The following is a 17505-nucleotide window of genomic DNA, read 5'->3' as shown; positions in this document are numbered from 1 at the left end:
GCTAGATGAAGTTAGCAAATTGACCCAGAATCATCCCGTACGCGTACAGCATTAGGTCAGAACGCATGGGTGTTCACATCTCGCATAGGTTTATTCTTACTTAGGTGTAGTCTTTACAGCTGGATGTAACTTTAACACAGCGATGAAATTACTACAAAAGAAGGCCTTACGGGCGTTGTTCAGTATTAAATGTACTCTAGGAGACACTAGGGCGCCTATATCAGTTTACTGTAAGCTTTTTGATCAGTGTGTTGTCCCTATATTACTGTACGGGGCGGACGTGTGGTGCAACAGCAGATTAAATGATAACTCGCCGCTTGAACAAACACACTTAAAATTCTGTAAACAAATTCTAGGATTAAGAAGAAACGCTAGTAACTATGCCAGTAGAGCTGAACTTGGCCGCTTCCCCCTATGGATTGAAGCGTATTGTAGAATGTACAGTTATTATTATAGATTAGTTAGAAATGTTCCCGTTGAAAGTCTTCAGTATGAAGCTTATATAGTACAAAAAGACCTTGTTAGAAGTAAAGTACCCTGTTGGTTGTTGAACATGAAGACAATTTTAGAGGAGTCCGGCTATGCCTGCCTATATACACATGACTATATTAACAAACCATTCCATCTGCATGAACTAAGACAAAGATTAAAAGATATATTCATCCAGAAATTCAACTCAGCACTACAAGCACAAGGACAAAAGAAAAATCAAGGCAACAAACTGAGAACATACAAAACATTCAAAGTACTATACGACAGAGAACCATATTTAGACATCCCAAATTTTGAAAACCGCAGAGCCATGTGTAAACTCCGTATTAGCGACCACCCTCTACACATAGAATCTGGCAGGCATAGCCGTACACCGTTACAAGATAGACTGTGTACATTCTGTAACAATTCTTGTATTGAAGATGAATCGCATTTTATGCTTGACTGTAAATTATATGATAACGAACGTAAATCACTGTTCAGTTCAATTAAGCTCGACAAAAAATGTAAAACATTATCAAAGGAAGACACCTTTAAATATATTATATCATGTACAAATATAGACGTCATCAATGAAGTATGTAAGTATATTTCAAAATGTTTCAAAAAGAGAGAAGAAACCATTAGAACTTAGATCAATACCACTTATATTTATATTTCTTTTTATCTTATTTTTAGCATTGTATACCTTAGACCTAATGTTAGCCTTTTATATTACTATTGTTTTAGTACTCTCTAGTACATTGTACATCCATGCATTTATCCCTCCGGGGAATGAACATGCAATAAAGTTTCAATAAAGTAATTCAATTACTATAAAAGGGGACCGGACGGCTGCCATTGGTCAACATAACATGCTGATTAATGAGTAGGTGTACAGCACTTGACATTTGGGCTGAATCATAAAGGAAGTATTGTTGTTGTCATCTCCAAGCAGATGTGGGGTGTATTTTTCCTCGGTTTTCTACTACATATTGGTTTGTTTACACAGCTGGAGAAGGAGACATGTACAGAGATTGGCAGTGCACCTTATAACATCTGCTTGGAGCCTGTTAGCGACAGGTGGTGCCTGTATTTGAATGAGTAGGTTGAAAAACACACAATGCGACTATAGCAACCCTACCCTAACCTAACCCAGCCAAATTAAGATTGATAGCATTCCTCTTTTAAATTTGACAAAACTTACTACGTGATTCTAAATCTACCAGACACAAACACACGATTTGGACAGTGTCATATACTAGTACACTCCTCTATCACAAGGTTGATGTAAATTCATTTTCTTACGTGCGCAAGTTACATTTTCGCAAGGCACGAACATACGAAGAAGGAACAAGATGGAAGTCAAAAATAACAACTGTGCGTGGGAGGGGGGCGCTACTGCGACTTACCTTCGTGTAGTGCTGTAGCAAAAACAAGGCACAGGCAAATCCAGTGGACGCGTTGGGCAGTAGTTTTTTCCATGGTGGATCAGTGGGGAGCCCCCTGCACGTTTGTTCGGCCCAGAAGATCAGACTGGTATGTTCAGCGGTGAAAGACAAACATACGTGCCGCTAACCACGCCTACACGCCTCGGCTCTCAGACTCGAACCGGATACGGCAGTACCACTTCCGGTATGGGGGTGTACTTGACGTCAGTTTTTGTGTAATCATAGTTATGCCGCGAAATAAAAGACAGAAATATTATAAAGATTCGGAAACACATTACATTCAGGACAGATGCCCACCATTTTAAAAGTTAAAATGCGTAAATACCATATATTAGACTAGTATACTATAAACGTTATATGGGAAGAAATCAAATTGTTCCGTGTTTCCTTGCTAAAAATAACAGGTGGCCGTCGAGGATATTGCGAGTCTTTTTTACAAGAAAAAAAAAGAAGAAGACAGTATTAAGAAGTTACGCAAAAAAAGTCGTTGTCTGAAGGACACGAAGCAACCAAAAACGCAGGAGACAACATAGATCGCCATCACGGGCCGGGCCAGGGACGTTCAGAAGTCCACCTTAACTAACGTAACGCCTTGTACTATGGATTGTTTTCTCTCTTTGCTGTTACGTTTTGCTAATATTAGATGAGTGGTAGTTTAGTCCTTAGTCTTCCTTACAAAAGAAATTGTATTGCATTGCATGCAATAATAACTTCAATTTTTTGTCAAAACTAAAGTAGCCTTCCGCTCCTACTTTTTGACAAATCATACTTCTTTCCGATATGATCGCATCCGGATATGATCTCAAACCACACAAGGAATGAAATGCAATAAAACAATAGAGCCAGACTGCACCTTTTCCGCTAGATGAGCTAACGCTTAGTGACGTCAGAGTCCGCAGTGCACTGTTGAAGATTTTACTTGGATTGTCCTATAGAAACTATGCCCGAAAAATACATACTTAATGTACTAAATCCACTCTGCGAATATCGAATGCGATCGCATGTGTATATAACGTTTAATAAAGCTTGGCCCATGAAAAATTGAAGTACGAAGCAATGCTTATTGCATCATTGGGTATTGATATATTGTACTAGCCTCTAGCGCAGGCGAGACAGCTACTAGCCGTCTCCCGGCGGATACACAGCTCACCGAGCGCGGCTGTCCCCGAAAAGCCGCCGCTCTAGCCGCCCCTTGAAGCGAACGCCGCTCCCGCAAGGTGAGGAGGCTGGTAGTCGGCGGCAAAAATAGCATTTTTGTGACATTATTTGCCTTAATTTAACTCGATATATTCTGCTCTCCACCTAGAAGTCATACATGCCATGTGAATGAAAAGCAGAAATGTTGACTATAACGCGATTTGTTAGCAGGGTAACGTTATAATTCTGATAACGTTACACTGTACTAGTTTAAAGACCTGCAACTTGAATGGAAGTTGGCAAATTATACTACATGCCACAATCGTAAGAAGTCATTGATGATGCATGGATTCGTGTCCCCCCCCCCCAAAAAAAAAACAGCTGACCATGCAACAAGTACACATGTTAAAATCATATCCTTCTTGGCAAATACGCTAGCCTGTGCCTAGGGAGAATGCCTTAATTCTTGGTAACTAATTAACTAGCTGTACGGGCAAGTCATCACGTCGACACTCCTACCTGATCTCCAAGCAGATGTTGTGGGGAAGATCGCTAAGTGTTCCGTTTTCCTGATACGCAATCCTTTGTCTGGAAAAAAGGGGCCGTCCGATTAAGTTGCGATCTTTCCTCCCAACATCTGCTTGGAGATTGCCGCCCACCAAGTGAAGTTCCTTTGCCGCTGGGGGTCCATCATCATCATCAAAATGGCGGAAGGGGGAAGGTGAGTTTCTTGGTTTTCCCTCAAATTTTCCTGATTGTTCTCCTCAGACAGCTCGTGTTTTGTGTTTTATAACCCCAAGTACAGCCACATAAAAAGCTAAGAACATTTTGAGCTGCTTTTGCGGTTGTTTGAATGCCTAAACTCCTCGCAGGATGCCATTTTTGGCGACATTTTTACCGGCATCTGGCCGCCTTGGGGTTACCACAGGTCATCTGGTGACCTTGTTTAAAATTTGTCGTCTTGTGACCTACATTTTTCGCTGTATACATCTTTATATAAGACGTGATGGAATTCAAGACAGAGGCGCTTGTGTCCCCTTCAGCTTCGGTGGATAATTTCGTTAGTGCCTCCCTCCTTCAGTGGCAAATATTTTAGGTCATAAGTCTTGTGTTATAGCCAGTTTGAAAAGAGCATAATTCGATATCCATATATGACTTTGTGATAAACACATCATAAAGTCACCCGGATTTTAGGGAATTCTGTACATTCTATCAGTAGTTACTACCCTCCTGCTGCAAACTATAAGGTCGTTAGCCTTTTGTAATCAGAACAGCAGGCGTCAGTGCATGCCCTAATGTGTCTGTTCCAGTTGTTGAACATTGTATTTCAAACTGTATCTGACAGGGAGGCATTGGGCCAGCTTCTAACCATAGTGAGACAGACACACCCGAGGAGATCAGTTTGTACTAGTTTGTAGCATTTTAAGATTTGTTACTACTCAAGGATTGAACGGGGTCAAAATTATTAAGTATCAAAGAAAATTTTGTACAAAAAGAGCAACAGAAAAAAATGTTTCCAGTACTGAGTAACCTGGGATAAAATGCTCCAATGCTTCTGGAAAACTAGCATAGTGTGCCATACTTATCACTCAATAAAGTTTTGAAATTGCATAGATCGTCAAAAGGTTGGCCTCTTTGTTTGAGACAAAATTATAATATTTTACTTAGAAGAAAACTCCTCACAGATTGATGAGGATTGACTCTGTGATGTTTCTTTCACAGCAAAGTCTCCACATTCCCAGAGTGTGCTATCATCCATGAAATCTACGATGGAGAAAACGCGGAGGAACAATTTGAGTACGAACTCGAGCGTGCGCTGGAGTCGGGTGTGCCGTATATCGTGGTCGAGCCGTCCAGACTCGGGGACGAGACTGCGCGTTGGATTATGATCGGAAACTGTCTGCACAAGACGGCCGTCCTTGCGGGACTTTCGTGTGCCATCACCACAGCCATTCCCTCGGACTACGTGTTTGGACACCTGGGGTTACCGAGCGTGCCCCGACTGCTTGGCACGACGTACGATGTCTTCAGTCTGTGCTCCGGGCTGGTGAGTTTCGCCTGTGCTGCTCTGTACGAGGTCTCCTGGCAGTCCGACCCCTGCTGTAAGTACCAGGTAGAGTACGACGCCAGGAATCTCGCCGGCCTTCCGCTACACTCGCTCACGTCTGCATCACCGGTAGTGCTCGTGCGTAAGGATAACACAGCCAGGCGGAGATTACACAGTGTCTGCACCACGGTGGCTGCACTTTGTTGTGGGCTACGCATCTATCGCTGGTACTTCCAATGATGTCAGTCTTTCATATCTCACCTCCAAGCAAGGTGCATGGGACTCTGAGGCATAACATCTAGATATACCAGAGGTCCACATGCTTCTGTAACTTTGAACATGTGGTGTGTGTACCTGCAAAAACTTGAAAAAAATACTAGGCCTTCCATTGGGAAGAGTTTCATCACCATAGCAAACAATACAGACATTTGTGAAAGGTTTGGTGGACAGGAAGGTTTTCCGTGCATGTTGAAGAGTAATTTACAGTTGGTGACTGCTGTTTGTAATCATCAACCGGATACAAGAATGGTCCAGGTTTCATCACAATTCCATAATCAAATACTCTGTAAAATAAATAGCTATTTGCCCTTTCAGAAAATAAATTGTTTGAATCTCTCATATGCTGGCTGATAGTTTTTCTTCAGTTTTACTGTTTGTACTGATGAATTTACCATTGTCTTTTAATAGTTTAAGACTCTAAACAACTCCCAGAATATCAGTTGATAGGATCCTAGGATTAGGAGAGGAAGACTTCAATATGAAATTTTGATTGCAGTGACAAACAAATGACAACACAGATGCTCAATGATATTCAATCTATATATAATATAAAGTTCCAAAATGGCAGAGAAATCATTTGTTCTTAGTATTGTCATAGATTGTTGCCATTTTTGAGTATCCTTACTTATTACCATGTATTACCAGGAAATTTCAGGTAGAATCGGGATGGATAATTTTTAAACTGTCAATGTACAGTATTCTGTAAGGTTTGCCATATTTTTGGTCATATTCATAACAAAAGCATTTCTCCTATCAAAACACATTTTTACTCCCCCCCCCCTCTTTGAACTATTAAAAACAAATATTTACCAATTCAATAGGCCTCTCACATTATGTTTATAGCCCCAAGGTACTTATGTCACAACTGTGATCACTATTTCTCATTTATAAACACAATGTTCTGATTTATGAACATAACAGAGTAGACAAAATTGAGAAAAATTATACTACTGTAATTCCTTTTTATACTGTATACATATTTATTTGTGTAGTCATAGCAAAATCAATGTCCTCTTCTGATCAACAAAAAAGCTGTCTACACACATCATTGCAGTCAACTTTTCAGTCCATGATTACTAGTAATATGCATGAAGGCTAAAATGGTCTGCACAATGAAAAGCACTACTGCCCAGTCCATTTCGGTCCCCTTTTTTGGAGAATGGAATGCTCCACATGAGATATTTCACACACTTTTACTGGAACAATCCATTCCTGAAGGTGTAGATTATTGTACATTCATTGATGATTGCAAAAGGCCCATGATGCTGGTTTCAGAGACAGTCAGTAACAGTTGATGTCTGATATTAGTTATTTACTTAACAACGTTACTGACACCAATAACCCATTCCTTTCTCCTGTTGCATGGTGTGGGCATGCACTATTTTCATAATGCAAAAAGTAAAAAAAAGTATACATTTTTTTCAGTTCTATTACATACCATATAATGAAAATAAGTACAACATACATAAACTGACACAACTCAATTCTATTTGGCAGATTAAATGTACTTCATCACCATCATTTTTTATGAATCAACCAAATCCTTTTAAGGCTCTCTCTTCTTTAATATACAGTATTTATTGCATGAAATAAATTTCCGTGCCATTGTCAGCTATTATTTATCTTCTAATACATATAAGACAGAGTTTACTTAATATTCAAAGATCTAACCAATTACTGGTATATCTAGATTAATTCAATTAAATCTAACATACCACCAGTGATACACCTACAAACCTATCACAGAAATGGATAATCACTTCAGTGTGGTGCCATTTACTTTTGCTTCACGAATTCAAAGAAGTTTAGGTACAAATGTACAATGTACATTTTGTAAATCTGTATCCAATGGCAATATGGCCTGTTCCAGAACTGCAAAGTGGCCCAAGCCAATTACGACCATCTCACTAAAACAGGTTACTTCAAAAGAACTTCATTATCTGTATCTGTAAAGCCAGTATGACCGCCCATCAGAGTAACCCGCCAGCTTTTCAGAATTATCTCTGGATTTTGCAATTTGAGTCTTATTTATTGACAATTAAGTGCAAATAAATGTGAAGCTAAGTGGAATTTTGAATACTTGGTAACAGTTTTGCTATCAAGCTTGCATTCATTTTCATTCTCTTTCTGCTATAGCACTATCAATGCTTGAGAAAACTGAACTGGGATACCATGAAAAATGCATGTTGAGGCAATGGTTGACTGCACTGACCCCCCCTAGACCATGACCAACCATTTGGGGATGTATGATTTTCAGTGCATCACACTATAGGTACATACAGTATTGCATGTTGAGTGCATCAGGTAAAGTGGAATGATGACTACAGTACCATGATGATACCATGTCACTTGAAAAAATGCCACATTTCTCTAGAGTTAAGGCTTGAAAATGTACATAATCCTCATCCAGACATGAGTTTGGACAGTAACAGCTAACTAACTCTCCTGGAACTACGGAGCTTGCCGTCACAAGTTGGGAAAGTTGGACACCTCTCCCACTGCCGTCCTCTGCTGTTCATTGCACATGTAGCTAAGTTTGTACTTTAACCGGACCGGCACCTGGGAGAGAAGAAATTATCACAGGTGAACATCATCAGACTGATATACATTATGTATGTACTGAAACACCAAACTGAATTGAATTTCTTTATTTCAGGTTTATGTCACCCCTAGAAAACAACTGCACAAACATGATTAAAAAAGTTTTTGAATTGGTAATCTGACTTCAGGAGACATAATATATAATTACACTTTCATTGGTGTTGGTAAGTCTGTTGATGAAGGAATAGCATCATTTTTGGCACCTGGCATCGAATTCCTCTTTGGTAAGGTGTGTAAGAATGAAGCTCGCACTACTACATGTTATTGTATTTCTTGGAAACTTCAGAAGAATTCAGAAACAATCATTATGCAACATTTGCTAACACTCAAATTACTACACCAAGTATACAACTGATTACTAGTATCCCTCAGCCTGTTACTACCTTTAGTGTTAGGAATGTTTTGCAATGTTAAATCCTGACCTTATTTGGGTTGGCCAGCAGCATGACTTGTGTAATGGCAGCCTGCGGCAAGATGGGGTTGTAGCCGGGGAGGTCCGTGGCTGACGGAGGCTGCAGTTTCACACGCATCACCTGAACAAACAGCACATGTTACAGCTGAAACACCTACACGCATCACCTGTACAAACACCACATGTTACAGCTGAAACACCTACACACATCACCTGTACAAACACCTCATGTTACAGCTGAAACACCTGCACGCATCACCTGTACAAACACCACATGTTACAGCTGAAACACCTACATGCATCACCTGTACAAACAGCACATGTTACAGCTGAAACACCTGCATGCACCACCTGTACAAACAGCACATGTTACAGCTGAAATACCTACACACATCACCTGTAAAAACAGCATGTTACAGCTGAAATACCTACACACATCACCTGTACAAACAGCACACATTTCAGCTGAAGCACCTACACACATCAACTGTACAAACAGCACATGTTACAGCTGAAACACCTACTGTACATGCATTGACATGTAAGAAATAAATCATAGAAGGCCTGGGTACCTTTGGCACAGCGGCTTGAAAGACTATACTCTGGATCCGTTCAGTAGCATTACTTGTGATGGAGACCACCATGACATGCACATCAGGCCGACCAGGGGCGGTGTCACGGGCAAAATGTAACACAATCTGCATGTTGTCCTTCTGACAGATCGTCAGAGGGCCTACACTTCCTAGAACAGTAAAAAACAAGGGTAAAGCTGTAGAAAAGTGACCAACATTCTTTGGTAAGGAGAAGTGATGTACAAACATGTCCATTTCTTGTACATGAGAAGGAAATTGAGCCTATATGTCTCAAGAAGGTTATCTGGCATTATCTAAGACACAGGAACTTGGCAAGGAGTTTATCTATATTTTCACTGGTGTTGATTTCCTTGTGGGTAAGGAGGATAACAACAGATTTTTATCATATTAGAGTTATGACATCACATGTACTACCTAAATTTTTGCAATCCCTCAGGCAGCTTTCTTTCAAACTGCATGTTAAAAGTACATGTAAATCCTGTAAAGGAAACTACAAACCGTACCAGGCTGGACTGACTCTATGGGAACAAACACGTCCTGCAGTGACAGGACTTCTGCAGTGGCAGGGGATGCAGGCTGGGGAGAGGGGGCACCAGGACCTGCCACCTGAGGGGTGGGGACAGGGGGGGCTGCCTCACCCCCTGGGGCTGGGGAACCCGGCTGCTGCTTCTGGGCAAGGAGCTGGTTCAAACTCTGCTTGGGCGGCTCACTGCAACAAAAGAAGGAAGATAACAGAAAGATGTAGACAAAAATGTATCTGAAAAATCCTCCAGAAGTGAGTCAATATGGAAAGAATTTTTAAGAAATTGAAGAGAAACTTCTTATTTTCACATCCATAACCATGTGTCACAGTCATTGGGACTAGACAAAACTACAAATGTATCATGCAAGGTAGGAAGATAGAGATGTAGGCAACACAAAAGATGAGAGTATGATGTCAGAGAATGGACCAATATGACACAAATGAAATGTTACAAGGAACAGGAAACTGAGAATGGTGGAGGTAACTAGTTGTCATATTGTCTGTGGTGCCTTAAGAGTCAGAATAATTAGACTGATAAGGGATATATGATGAGATGAGACATCCATGACTATAGGTCCTACCTAACAGGCTGTGATGCTTGCACAGAAGGCTTCAGGCCTCGCTCTTGCAAGCTCTTTCCCAGGACGTCCAAGTCTGAGAAGGCCCCCTCCACAACAGCTGGTTTCTCCTGACCTTGACCCTGACCTTGTGTCTGCCCTTGCACACCCAGATCTCCCAGCAGTCCTGTGGAACTCTGGGGCTGGACCAGTCCGGGAGTGGGAACTGTGTTCATCATGGCAGTGGGCGTGGCTGTTGCCATGGGCATAGCCATAGTGTTCTGTTGGAAAACGCCGCTTGATGCAGCTGTGAAGGGAGGCTGGGAGCCCATTGGTGCCATCATTGTTGTAGGTGGAGCCCCAGGCATGGACATGGGAACATTGGCTGGGGGAGCCTTGGGGAAAGAACATTTTACTTTACTTAACACACTGATTCAGGTTAAACATTCAGCTAATGAGATACACAAGCTACTCAAGCAACTGGGTGAATTTTACTTAGCAACAATGGCCTTTACAAAGGACATAACATGCTATGAAGAGGCACTATCCTTTATTCACCATTTAAATACATGTAAATATGTACATTTATTCCAAAACTTCACACACTTGTAACCTTTAAGTTGTTGCCTTAACCCAATAACCAAGAGAAGTGGTAGCCATACAGGTACTTTGGTGTGCTAAAGGTTAAAGAAGATAAACAGTTGCCATACCTGTCCAAATGCAGAGTAGTTGGATGCAGGTGCTACAGGGTGAGGCTGCATGCCTACACCTGGTGCAGGCATGAAAGGAATCCCACCTACAAGAGGCTGACCAGGTGCACCTGTAGGCTGTCCTAGTACACCTGTTTGAGCTGAGGCAGGTGCAGCTTCACCAAGTCCTTCAGGAGGAAAAAGTAAAACACAACAGATTAGTTTTTCAATAATCTTGTGCAACTGGCGCAACATGCTAAGCTTCCTCATTATACATTGTGTGATGGCATCTTCATTTCTACAATGTGTCAAGATTTGACTGCAAAAGTTTAAAATCATCCCTAGTGTCTTTCCAAATCTAACAACACCATTTTTTTTCAAAGAATCCGATATTATTAATACTACTTGCCTAGACCTTGAAGTTCACTGCTGAGAAGGTCTGCTGTTGTTGGGGGCTGTGGTGCTGCTACAGGGGCTGTTCCACTTACTGTGGGAGGGGCGGGTAGGACAGGGGGAATGGCAGACGTGGTAGTAGTGGCGGTTGGAGACCTTGGTCCCCCTGCATCCAACATGAGCAAGTCCGCCAATCCAGATTGCTGTTCTGTGGGAGACATTTCAGTGATAGAGAAAATTGACTGTCATGAACTCAACTTTTTTGCAAGAAAATCTAGACAGGAATACTTTTAGAGTGAAACTGGTAATCAGTTTTCAAGTCCAAAATGTATAAATAAATGTTAAGCGTAGATTGTATGATAAGAACAACAAAAATGATTTTCTTAGTTGAAGTTCTTCGAACCTGTTTGTTTTCCTTCCCCACCAGCTGTGTCTTCTGCCGTGCCATTTCTAACGCCCTCTACCAGACGTTGGTAGGACTGCATCACCCTCATCAGGTCATCATTTGCTCTCAAGATATCAGCTGTAACAGACACAAGTGCAACATAATTATACGGTTGGCTAAGAACAAAAGGACACTGCAGAAAATGTTCATGAATAGAAAAAAAAAGTTATATGTTATGTTTGCATAAGCTTGTCAAGAAAGTGCTACTCTACTTTACATTAAAAGCAAGAAAAAACTGATTTGTGCATGTACCCCCCTCCCCACTAGACTAATTTTCCTCAAATGGGAACAAGCATTAGACAGAACCTAGTGCACTTGATGATGATGATGCTGAGCCCTCCGACTGTGCCTTTGCATCTAGACAAACGGAGAAATCATATGTACACAGAGCCAACCTAGAAAAACTAGACGGCACATGCAAAAAAAACATTAAAAAAAGAAAAGCCTAAAAAAACATCAAGATGTTAAAAATAGATCATCATCTTTTATGTGAATAGTTAGCATATGAGAGAGGCGAGGGATTAAGAGGTAAATATTTGAACTCATACATTTTAAAAAATCACCTAACTCAAAACATAGGAAACTGTTTTGGACACTAAGTATTGTACAAGTGTTAAAAACCTTACAAGTTACTGGCATCAGGTGTACAATATGGAGATATAAAGAAAATGTTTACTTACCAATACCATCATCACCCTCGGGAGTGTCACTTGCGAGTCTGAATAAATTTGGTCGCATCTTTTCACACTGGGCGTAAAGTTCCTGTTACATACGAATACAGTGTACATGTTAGAAAATAGCTAATATAATATCCATCAACAAGATATACTTATGATAAGTATTTTCATCATTATAAATTCCAAGCTAGAAAAAACTGCCGACCCTAGCCCCTGTCGCTTTTTAGTGGACCCCTGCAAGGGACATACATTTTTCGAGCTGATTGACCTTTTCTAACTCCATTATCTGACACCTGAGTGATGAAACATTGTACAATCAGTGTTCCAACATTGACATTGAAAATATGCAAATTTTACTTTGTTAAATAAAAAAAAAACTCCATTGTACCAGTTGTATCACTAGAGTAGAGACTGCCAAAGTCATTAAAAAAAGGAGGAGAAAAAAAGATAACCCCTACCTAATACTGACCCTGTTTTTTTCAGGGCTGAAACAGGAAACACAACATGTTTTCCTAGGGCTCACCTTCATGACTTCCTTCTCGGAGTCGGACGCCTCATTAGGTTTGTAGTGAGCCAGCATCTCGTTCAGCAGCCTGACGTTGTTGTTGACCTCCTCCAGCTGGTTCATGCGGCGCGACACCCTCTCCATCCTGTCCGAGTCTTCCTTCACCATGTTCTTAATCAGCCTGTTGGCCGCCTGCAGGTCCTCCGGGTGTTTACTCTTCAACAGCCTGTCCAACAGCTGAAACAAAATCAGGGCTCAAAATTCATTTTTGGTAATAGCTACACTGGTGCACCAAACCTAAAAAATTAGGTGCACACAAAATTTTTCGAGGCCTAAGGTTTGGCCTAAGGTCTAAGATGAAGTTAGGATGTTTTTAAAACGTATAGATGAGGGCAGAACTACATGTACCTTTGCTTTATCTTCATCTTCAAACAGTGTATTTCTTGGACGAGGGGGAGGGGGTGGCTCGTACACATCTTCAACTTTAGGGTCTTCTGTCACAATACCTGTGAGAAACAAATATGTGTGACTGAGTAATCATTAGAAGGACATTTAATAGAAATTCATAGTATTTTGTATAAGACTACAACACAATTTTGGATGCAAACATGGGCATGTAATAAATGAAATAAGAAACAAATGAAAGAAAACTCTTACACATTTATAAACAAAAAAAAAACAGAGATAACACATTTAACAGTACAGACTCTAATCAAAGTTTAGGAAAAAGATGATTACCTTGTTTCTTAAGCATCTGATAAGCATCTTGAACCTTTGTTTCATGAGGAAGGCCTTTACTCCAGCTGTACAGCAGCTCAATGACACGTGTCTTCACCTTGGGTTTAGTCTTTGAGCCAAGATACTGTAAACAATGACATCAGAGCAGGTTTTAATTCAGTGTACAACACTGCAATGGCCAATAAAGTCATCTTGTACCTTGAAAAATCTTATTTTGTACCTTGAAAAAGGAGATATGTTTGTCTTGTAGGAGATATGTTTACTTTTTATATGATTTATACATTTAGTGTATAGCCAGTATACATGTAATTTCCCTTTGGCATATCATAACCTTCTCCCTGCTGACTGACCCCATAATCAATGGTGAATTGGTAGTTAAACAACTACTTCAGTGCGCTAAAGGTTAAATACATTTTGTAGAGTCTTACCTTAGGAGATACCAGCTTGATCATCTCGTTCAGAAAGCGAAACTTGCCGATTTCTTGGTGAAATCTACGCCCACAGTTCTTTACACAAGCCTCTAGTACCTGCAAGTAGAAGTCTCTGTCTGTTTATTCAGATCTCCATTACTGAAGATGCTTCTTATTCTGAAAGCCAGTAACATTCTACCGTCTGTACATGCAGTCTGCAAGGATGGACTAATATAGACGTAAATAAAGAGCAGTATGTTTGCAATAATTGATCCTGAAAAACAATGTGGGCAACTGAATAACCAAATTAGTCATTTCCTAATGTACATTTTGTACAATTGGTAGGCAAACAGTTACTTCAGTGTGCTTAAGGTTTGAGAGAACAATTGTTGCACCACAGAGCTTACAATAAGGCAATAAGACTGTTTACTAACAGTAAGAGCTTGCATGGCCTCCATCTCCTGAGGTGACTGGATTTTATGGGAAATCAGCCTGGTAGCAATCTGTGGCCTGTAGGTGTGGTGAGAGACAGATTACTCTTCAACCATTCATGCAGAATTATATCCATCTCTACCATTACTAATACATTGTCAAGTTAAAGAGGAAAAGAAAAATCAGCTATGTTTATTTACTCTGTTGATAACAAATTCTCACTGTACTCCTTTTCCTCTAGATATACATGTATGACGTGACTGATATGTACTAGTATGTACAAGATCATCGGATGTGAATCCTTTAGTAAAGTATGTAGGATATTTTAAAATCAGATGACATACCCTTCTAGCTCCTTATTAACCTGGTCACAGAAGCCCATGATGTACTCCCAATCCTCCTGTCTGTTGGCAGGACTGGTAGCTTTGTCTGCAGAACAAATCAGTATAGCTGTTACTTTAGATGGCACCATGCGTCGACAGGGCAGGCTGTCAGAATCTTGGAAAATGTTATTTCAAGTTTGGTACAGATATCAATCATAAGCTAGTTCACGGTTTAATGTGTGCATGTGTAGTATGATGCATTGTGGGTAATATGTCAGCCACTGGCCAAGGGCCTGCAACTTTGACATATTACCCAAAATGCACATCATGGCACACTGCACATGTACATTTTCAACAATGTAGTAGCTTATGCCATTTTGGCATATGATATTATTCTATATCAGATATTATTTTAGATTATGTCCCTGTATTAACAGTTATCACATTATGCTAAACCCCTTTAAACAGAATGATATTTAAAACAGAGAAGATACAATTCCATGTTCTCTCTATATTTGGTTATACATCAAATCTGTAGTAATCTGTTTACAGTTTACAAAAGGATCCCTGTTTAGGGTCAGTCTGACACTGACTAGTACAGGTCCAGGCTAAGTCACATGACAGACATCATGGGTGTCCTTAAGGCTAAGCAAGGCCAAACATGTGGGTGGCAGATACATAATATATAAGTACAGACAGCAGAAAACAATCTTTAAGAGATACAAAAAGTAGAGTTACTAGTTAGCGAGTTATTGATATAACAAAAATAGCGAACATCACACATGAAACCTTGAAAATGTATGTACTTAGTAACATGACTTCTTTGGCATGTTGCCAGTTTAATCGTTTGCGCCAATAAAAGCCATAATGTACAGTTCGGCCCATTTAAAAAGAGTTTCAATCCTACTGTCTTTTATTACAAAGTCATACGGGTGAAAGCAACTACACAGCATGTTTACATGTTTGTATATTCAACAGATTTAGTTCCGGAAGTAACACGTTTTAATAATCGTCTCAACGCATCAAAAGGCGATCGCTACTCCAAACAAGTCGAGATTTCTCTACTTTCTGGGGGCAAGCAGACCCCACAGCGAGCTTCCAGTGACCTACGGACCTGTTTAAGATTCTAGAATGCTCCCCTAGTGGTTGTTGAGTTTGCAGAGTGGAAAGAAAAAGGAGAACTTACTGAGCCAAGTCTCCAGAGTTTCTCCATCGTCGGACGCCGCCATCTTGGATCGGTATGCATTGTGGGAGATCCTGAAGGGGCGGTGCCACCTGGGCGACAGGAGCGGCGCTTTTCATGTCCTGATTACCCAACAGATGTCGCGGTGATCGAAGTCGTCCCGTTTTTCTGAAGTTTAGCTCTTCAAAGGCGTCCAATGCAATTTCAGGGCGGCAAAAATAATCTGAATGAAGAAATCTGTCTTCTGATGATATTGACATTGACTGTCATTTCTTATCATTTCATGTTCGTGGCATTTCAATAAATCATTATTAAATGCCCCAAAACCTGCTACGTCAGGCGTCTCTTTATTTTTTTGGTACATAGTTAAAACCAGCCTGCGATACAAAGCAAGGAAACGTTTTCTGTCAGTGACATGGCCTTTTGCTAATTATTGCCTTCAACTTTGCAGAAAATTGAGGATGAAAATAAGCACCTTTTGTGGCCGCATACCCATTCTATTGGAAGCTACTCTGTTCTGCCAAGGTTCTGCAGGCAATTAAAATCTCCCCCAAAATTCAACATTACCCCCAAAAAGATTTTTATGGCATTCATAACTGCAAATTAATTATACGCCACTATCAAGAGTTTGTGGGCTATATCTATTGAATATATAACTGATATAATTTCTATAAAAAAAAAGAATTTTTAGAAACCCGAAAATAGAGATTCTGAAACTCGAGTGAAGCTCCTGAGTAATAATCTGCTGTCTGCAGATGCGGCGCTTTTTGATATCGTCTGACACCTGTTGCCTGTTGATTTGCACCGTAGCACCGTTGTACAAAATCTTTTCAGAGACGATATCGGTGAACGTTTTCATCAGCCGACCCGGCCCTTGATCGAGAGTGTTTAGTAACGTTTATCAAGGACTTTAAGTTATATATAATATTCTTGAGTTAATATTACAAAATCGTCTCCTATATAATAATAGGGTGATGGCTGGGTAACGTTTCTCTCTTCAACTTCAGCAGGTATATACTGGGACCCGAATATGAGGTTTTGCACGACGTGAGGTTACTCAACTTACGTCGGTTTGCACGCGTGCCGATACTCATTTCCGCGACTGTTTGCACGCGTGCCGATCCTCGCGCTGTGCTGAGTTCGCACGCGTGTATGTCCTCGCGCTGCGCTGACCTTGCACGCCCGTGGAATTCCTCACTACAAACCGAGTAAACACGCATGTTGTGGGCGCAAAAGTGAAGGGCAGAACGCCGTAATGCCGGACCGAGCCTGACTAACTACCCTTGCGTGTATTTCCTCGAGGTGTCTCCAATTTACCCGCACGTGTATTTCCTCACTAAGAGCCGGGTAGACACGCATTTCGCGACCGTATAATGTGCGACCGAAGGCCGGGCATTTTTACTACATAAGTGCACGGAGCGACCTGTCGGCCAAATCAGTTCAAAGGATCGGCACGCGTGCAAACAATCGCGGAAATGAGTATCGGCACGCGTGCAAACCGACGTAAGTTGAGTAACCTCACGTCGTGCAAAACCTCGTTTCGGGTACCCAAAATATAGCTCGACTCAGATGAAAATGAGTACCTACAAATGTAGCTTCGGTTAGGAACATCCTCTTGGATAGGACGTAAAGCAAAGCT

General features: G+C 40.8%; 3 protein-coding genes across 4 annotated transcripts in view; 1 reads left to right on the top strand and 2 right to left on the bottom strand.

The window, feature by feature from the left end:
- Window positions 1-2080, bottom strand: part of LOC109463305 (nectin-2-like) — a 14223-nt gene extending 12143 nt beyond the window's left edge. The window contains exon 1 of the mRNA XM_019760054.1: window positions 1884-2080. Coding sequence (XP_019615613.1) covers window positions 1884-1956 — 73 coding nt within the window. The 5' untranslated portion in view covers window positions 1957-2080. The remainder of the gene's footprint in view (window positions 1-1883) is intronic.
- A 1584-nt stretch (window positions 2081-3664) lies between these two features.
- On the top strand, window positions 3665-5724 carry LOC109463306 (transmembrane protein 11, mitochondrial-like). The gene is made up of 2 exons (XM_019760058.1): window positions 3665-3780; window positions 4782-5724. The coding sequence occupies exons 1-2, from the start codon at window positions 3764-3766 to the stop codon at window positions 5344-5346; spliced, it is 582 nt and encodes a 193-aa protein (XP_019615617.1). The 5' UTR covers window positions 3665-3763; the 3' UTR covers window positions 5347-5724.
- Window positions 5725-5974: 250 nt separating this feature from the next.
- LOC109463339 (ADP-ribosylation factor-binding protein GGA3-like) lies at window positions 5975-15980 on the bottom strand. 2 transcript variants are annotated; one of them, XM_019760112.1, is made up of 17 exons: window positions 15870-15980; window positions 14705-14789; window positions 14363-14438; window positions 13947-14045; window positions 13519-13642; window positions 13189-13286; window positions 12799-13017; window positions 12279-12360; window positions 11905-11955; window positions 11557-11676; window positions 11170-11361; window positions 10782-10948; window positions 10096-10466; window positions 9495-9700; window positions 8971-9140; window positions 8409-8519; window positions 5975-7944 (listed from the first exon to the last, which is right to left on the bottom strand). In XM_019760112.1, the coding sequence occupies exons 1-17, from the start codon at window positions 15910-15912 to the stop codon at window positions 7852-7854; spliced, it is 2307 nt and encodes a 768-aa protein (XP_019615671.1). In that variant the 5' UTR covers window positions 15913-15980; the 3' UTR covers window positions 5975-7851. The 2 variants fall into 2 exon arrangements, with proteins under 2 accessions (XP_019615671.1, XP_019615672.1); XM_019760113.1 differs by lacking the exon at window positions 11905-11955.
- Between the last annotated feature and the right edge of the window lie 1525 nt (window positions 15981-17505).

This window comes from Branchiostoma belcheri, unplaced genomic scaffold, assembly GCF_001625305.1.
Source record: "Branchiostoma belcheri isolate BF01 breed outbred unplaced genomic scaffold, Haploidv18h27 scaffold124, whole genome shotgun sequence".
Taxonomy (NCBI): Eukaryota; Metazoa; Chordata; class Leptocardii; order Amphioxiformes; family Branchiostomatidae; genus Branchiostoma; species Branchiostoma belcheri.
Note: the sequence above shows the minus strand (reverse complement) of the source record. Positions and strands in the feature narration are given on the sequence as shown.

Bases quoted from the DNA above. Each gene is read 5' to 3' on its own strand.
- LOC109463339 (XM_019760112.1), bottom strand. From the start codon at position 15,912: ATGGCGGCGTCCGACGATGGAGAAACTCTGGAGACTTGGCTCA. The intron at 13,018-13,188 runs GTACATGTAGTT...ATTTTGTTTCAG, and splicing joins AAGATGAAGATAAAGCAAAG to CTGTTGGACAGGCTGTTGAA. The intron at 11,956-12,278 runs GTAAGTAAACAT...CCGTTTGTCTAG, and splicing joins CGAGGGTGATGATGGTATTG to ATGCAAAGGCACAGTCGGAG.